At 35.1% G+C, this 6,693-nt stretch overlaps 1 protein-coding gene across 1 annotated transcript in view; it reads right to left on the bottom strand.

The window, feature by feature from the left end:
- Positions 1-209: 209 nt before the first annotated feature.
- Positions 210-6,693, bottom strand: part of LOC125667228 (uncharacterized) — a 33,670-nt gene continuing 27,186 nt past the window's right edge. The window contains exon 3 of the mRNA XM_056142997.1: positions 210-4,247. Coding sequence (XP_055998972.1) covers positions 2,581-4,247 — 1,667 coding nt within the window. The 3' untranslated portion in view covers positions 210-2,580. The remainder of the gene's footprint in view (positions 4,248-6,693) is intronic.

Genomic DNA, 6,693 nt, shown 5'->3' with positions numbered 1-6,693 from the left:
CGTTTGCAAATCAATGTACGAAATTTACCAACTCCAGGTGAAAAGGGGCAATTACTTATGGCCTGGAAACTGTTCTTTAATTTCAACAGTCCACTTTGATTGACCTATTGACCCCAAATTAAATAGGAATAATCCTCATGCCATGACAAGTTTCTGTATTAAACATATTGACTTCAGGTGTTAAGGTAAATTACTCGAAGCCAAGATAATGGTTTTTTTATTGTATTATTTATTTCCAAAAGCAGCACTGCTTATAGGTTGCAAATAACACATTACAATAATAACATAAGCGAAAGAGACATCAATAAGTTATAATAACAATTTTAAAGCACAAAATAGAGCATGTGTCTCAAATATAAAGGACATGATTATTGATATGTTTAGGATAAACCTCTTTATGTTGTGGACTCTGATTTCAGTTTACCAGCTTTATATAAAAATTTCCCAAAATTAAACATAACACTTTTTGTATTTGAGTACAGTTGTAATAATTTATACATTGACAGGTTTTCATAATAATATTTATCAAAATATGTTAAACAAGGTTGCAAATCTGACCAATGCTAAAAATACCTAGACATATGACACTTCGATGAATTTGAAACAAGAGGCCCATGGGCCACATCGCTCACCTGAGTCACCTTGACCCATATCTAAAGATTTCCATATATATATATATATATATATATATATATATATATATATATATATAAATCTTTGGTCCCTATTGTGGCCCCAACCTACCCCCGGGGGCATGATTTTTACAAACTTCAATCTCCACTATGTCAGGAAGCTTTTGTGCAAATGTAAACTTCTTTAACCCAATGGTTCTTAAGGAAAAGTTTTTAAAATAATTTTTCTATTTATTAGTTATGTAAAACTTTGATCCCCTATTGTGGCCCCATCCGAACACTTGGGGTCATGAGTTTAACAAACTTGAATCTGCACTATGTCAGGAAGTTGTCATGTAAATTTCCACATTCCTGGCCCAGTGATTACTTAATGATTTTCCCTATATATTTGTATGTAAAACTTTGACCCCCTATTGTCGCCTCATCTTACTCCCGGGGGCCATGATTATAACAAACTTGAATTTGCACTATGTCAGAAAGCGTTCATGAAAATTTAAGCATTTCTGGCCCAGTGGTTCTTGAGAAGATTTTTAAATGAACCCACCCTATTTTTGCATTTTTGTGAATATCTCCCCTTTGAAGGGGGCATGGCTCTTCATTTGAACAAACTTAAAAAAAGCCCTTTACCTAAGGATGCTTTTGGCCAACTTTGATTATAATTGGCCAAGTGGTCCTGGAGAAAAAGTCGAAAATGCAAAAAGTTTACAGATGGACAGATGACGGACAACAGGCAACCAGAAAAGCTCATTTGAGCTCAGGTGAGCTAAAAAGTGAACAGGTTTACATGAAAAAACACAACATTTTCTAAAATCAAAATTAAAGGATTAAAAAAATGTCCACCATATAGGTTTGATAAGACATTGTCATCATACAACTTCATTGTGAGATTTTATAATACCGAGCAAAGCTTGGACGGGTCGAAGGCTCGTCCGCGAAGTAAGGCTTTAAGGTAACGCGTATGTAAAAGAAAAAAGTCAAAATCAGCAAAAGAAAAAGAGATAATCTCTATATATGTTCACTGAAATTTTCGTGATACATATGGGCGCCGGGCCGCCATTTATTTTTTCATTACCTGCTTCAACAGTTATTCGTGTTTTATTTTGAATGCCAATAATAGAAGACTCTGACGTGCAATTCGTAATTTAAACACTTGGTTTGTTCAAAATGAATAGTGTAATTATCATTATAACAGGTTTTAACACATAATTACATATAAAACCGTAATACGACTAAATAGAGTTCATGAGTTTCTTTGAATAAGAATATACAATAAAATTACGGTTACTTTTTTACCATTTTGAATTTATTGGTTAATTTTGTTTAGTTTTATAACGGCCCTTTTCATTGCATACGGAATGTATTATTGTTGTTTATAATTTTTTGCTTTGAAAAAGAGAAAACAGTCGAGGCTAAATGTGACGTCACAATGCACAGTTTACGTCGCATTGCGTTTTATTTCCCATGTTCAATGAATAGGCGGATCCTGTAAAACTGTTGTCCCCATATAAATCCCTTTAATATTGAGATGTTACTGGGTTTTTAGAGCAAGGAAAATTTCATTAAAAATATATATTTTTAAATAAATCATAATCTACCGTACTTAACGGAATTATGATTACCACTTGGGACACTCCAATGACCATTACATGCTTCGCTCGGTCCAACGGTCACACCGTATACATATTACATACCAATACTAACGAAGATCTGCTATCAATAGGGTTTGTTATTTGTTGTGCTTTAGAAGTTTGACATCCATTACAGAATTAATTTGACATCCAGATAACTTTTATAGAGATGGGACAGGAAGTGAAGTCTGGAGTGGATTGTCTACAGTTGACATTTTACAATCTCTGTATCACTCTCCACGCATCCTGACACATGAAATAAGTTTTAACCATTTACCTCGGTACTTTGAAGTCTCTAACTTGGCTATAAACAATAGTATTCATTGTAAATATTTGATTTTTTTCACATTTCCACTAGAATACTCAGCAACAAACAAGTTGTCACTTTTGTCCACACATAAACCGAATGGATTCCTCAGATCACAGTTATCTATATAGCGGAGGAACTGTCCATTCTGGTCCAGGATGTGGATACAGTTGTTATTAAAGTCTGCTGTCAGGATCTGACTCTGACTGTCTGTTGTGATTCCCCGAGGTTTGAATGGTTTGTTTTTGGTAGTAGATGAGTGACCAGTGTATCTAAATCGGAGTTTTCCTGACTGATTGACCACCACTACTGCACCAGCTCCATAGACAGCCACACAGATATCCAGGTTTCTGTTCTCACTGATGTATTTAATATAACCATTTCCTGAATATAGAGGCTTACCCTCATCATCATACTGGATTGTTTGTTTCTCTGTGGAACCTGAGTAACGGACAACTTTGGATTGTGTTTTATCATCAGTGTACATGGTAACCAGGAGATCACCAGAGGAGGTGACACAGAGTTGGCTGGGTCTCCAGCCCTGTAGTCTGATCACCTCCTCTGTCTCTCCACTCTTCACTTTATTCACAGTCTGTGTTTTCCCACTAGGGTACACTAGATCCCCATCACTTGTCACTGCTATATCATTTGGACATCTCCCTGATTTTGTTTTGATTGTATTAATAACTGTACCTTGAACATTAAAGCATTTCATATCAACGACTTCTGCACATGTCCAGAATTCTTCTTCACTCAGACAGGTAACACTGCGGAGGTTTTTATACCCAGTATTTATTGTAGTGACAAGCTCTGGTTCATCCATCAGTTCTTTGGGTGAGGTTTCTGTTTTCTTCAGTGTGTAGCCATTTTCATCTGTGGTAAATGATAATGGTATCAAAGATCCCAGTGACTTGTAAAGCTGTTCACTGTCTATCGTGTTTGGACTAAATGTAGGCAGGGAGACTCGGACTTTGGGAGGAAGTTTTCTGAATTCTTTGTTTTGGGATCTGTATTCCATGGTCACAGACACTTCATTGGATTCCTCCATTTTCTTCAAAGTAATCAGTGATTGCTCAATAAGGGACTGTATCTGCTTAATTTCATCCAAATGTTTCTTTAGAATTTCCAGGTGTTTGATTTTCATTTCTTCTATTTCATTTTTCATTTTGTTGATGACATTGTCAATTTCTTTTTGCAATTCCTCTCCATATTTTGTGAATACTGTCTTGAATTTTGCATATTCCCCATCCAAGTTTGTTATTTGAGTTTCTAAATCAGTGACCACTTCTTCATATGTTGGAGAAATGATGTTTTCTATCTCCTCTGAATCTTTGGCAATGCCTGCTTTTCTTTCATTGTACATTTCAGAAAGAACTGAAAATGTATGACCCTTGTGTTTGTCTGCAGATATAGTACACATTGAACACACAGACATGTCGCATTCCTTGCAATGATATTTACTTGTTTTGTTTTGATGTGTACTACACTTTGGATAGATTAAGGTAGATTTTCGGTTTTGGAATGGTACCACTATGTGTTTTTGATAGTCATCAGCAACGTGTTTTCCTATACAGGCAATGCATAGGTTGACATGGCAGAAATCACAGTACATCTGTACTATAGCTGTCTCGCAAAGGTCACATCGGACGACATCTTGGGCACTGTGGCGGGGGTCCATGGCTACTCTATATATTCTACAATTTGAAGAATATAAAATGTATTAATTGTAGTACAACATCTTTGATTAAATACCCAGGAAGGATCCTAGTTAGAGAGTTATATTTAGACCTGCTATAGAAAAGAAAATCATACACATAACACATAAATCATATATACCACCAAATCTTCATTTTAAACTGTGTCACATAGTCAGTTACAAATGTTTCAAACTATTTGATGAATTGATATTTACTTTTCTTCAGTGTCAGATCCGCTAGGATTTTCGAAAATGTGAAATCTGGAGTTAAGATTTATTTATGCCAGTAATGCCTTGTAAATTTGTGGCGAAAGGGGGACAATGCTCTAAATCCACCACTGTTTAAGCAACTTTGATCCAATGTTTTCAATTCTTTGTAACAACTGAACTCAACTTATACATGTATGTACTTTGATTGTACATCTGATTGAACAGGTATCAACTCGTGGAAATATTTTTTTTCCAATTCTAACGTTAAGACGTTAAATGGTTTCCAGTTTTGACTTGGTTATAATTTCAAACTAGTCAGAATAATTTTATTAGGTCTAAAGTAAATAGAGAAATAAATTTACTGAAATAACCAGTTTTGACTTAGTTATGATTTCAAACTAGTCAAAATATTATCATTAGGTCTAAAGCAAATGGAGAAATAAATTTACTGAAATGAGATAAAAACAATTTATAATTGCCTTGAAGATACATCAGGTGAAAATAAAACAAACAAGAGGCCCATGAGCCTTAACGATCACCCGAGTATCATATACAGGGGGGCTCATATTTATATTTACGTGTCTCAATTTGCACACATGTGTAACCCTTTTTGTCTTTAGAAGAGAAATCCAAGTTAATTTTCCAACTTTTATTACAAGTGCAGATTTTACCAACAACTCTCTAACTCTTTCTGCTTCTATTTAATCTTCTCTCTCAAAGCACAAGATACATGAGTTTTCATATTATTTTCCAAGGACAAACAATTCCGATTGACTCTGTCCACCTATGACACCTAGAAGTAAAACAAAATTCCAATGTTCTTGCTTAAACAGACAATACAGCGCCAGAGCAATAGAACTGTCCATCCTTGTGCTAAAAATACAGGTACAGAGGTTGTAAAATACGACCTTCGCTGACAATTTGTTAATGAAAAAGTAATTTCAATCTACGGTATCACTGCACATGAGGTTATAATTACAACAGTTGCTTACAGAGCAATTACAAAGTAAGAGTTTCAATTTTCCGCATCTCTTCACATATAGAATTGTCAAAACAACAATAAACCAAGCAAAGGTATAATGACCTTTAATTGAGAAAAACAAAACAGATATCCCCGTACATCGTCATCTGGTTACATGTTTATGATCTTTCAAAATATGCACACAATACCTATTAATTTACAGAAGGAAAAATGGAAGTCTGAAACAAATAAATCATTTTGACACCCTTAACCACCCCCTCCTCCACCCCCACCACCCTAAAAAAACCTGACCCATGAATTTAACAATTGAAGAAGAGGACATTACGGTCATCATGGCCATGCATTTATCTTACATGTCACTGGGAAAGTAGAAAAGAAAAAAAATAATTTTTTACCTTTTCACTATATCCCCATATTGACCCTGCCCTAGAGCTTACATGAACCTCTGACCCAGAAGCCGTGAATTTTACAATTCAGGTAGAGAACTGCATGGACATCATAGTTATACATTTAGTTTTTATCAAATACATGTGGCGGCTAGTAAAGAAGGGTTTCAAAGATTTAATGCATTTTCTCTATAGGGTCATATTGGCCCCGTACTAAAGCCTGAACCCCTCTCCCAAGGGCCATGAATTTCACAAATTTAGTAGAGGGTTTCATGAACATCATAACCATATATTTAGTTTTTCTCCCACATGTGTGGGAATAGAGAAGATTTTTGAAAATTTGGCTTTTTTGCATATTTTGCCCCGCTCATGACGTCCCAAGGGGGTGTTATCATAGATTTCACAATTCACATGCTGTCCAGCACCCTTGGACAAAAAATAAGGGCAAATTTTAGGGGTAAAATTAAAAAAAATTAGGGCTAAATTAGGGCTAAAATTAGGAATTTTTAACCAAATTGCGGAAGTTTTAATTATTTAAAAGGACTTACCTTGTCAAATTTGACAATAAAGAAACTCACATGACACACAAAAAAGATGTAAGTACAGGAAGGGCGTATTCCAGTGTTCCATGGTCTCAGCTATTATTGGCTATAACCAATAAACAAGCTTGACACATGGATCCACAGGTCAACTGCTTTTCACTGCATCAGCATAATCTGAATAAGAACTGCAATCTAGTTAATAACACACATTTTGTATGAATGCATTTTGATTTTTCAAGACTGATAAAAAAGTAGGAATTGACATGAAAAATAAGGGCTTTTTTAGGATTTCCCCTTGAATTTTACATTT

The sequence above is a fragment of the Ostrea edulis genome, chromosome 7 (assembly GCF_947568905.1).
Source record: "Ostrea edulis chromosome 7, xbOstEdul1.1, whole genome shotgun sequence".
NCBI lineage: Eukaryota > Metazoa > Mollusca > Bivalvia > Ostreida > Ostreidae > Ostrea > Ostrea edulis.
This window is presented reverse-complemented; position numbering and strand designations above follow the sequence as displayed.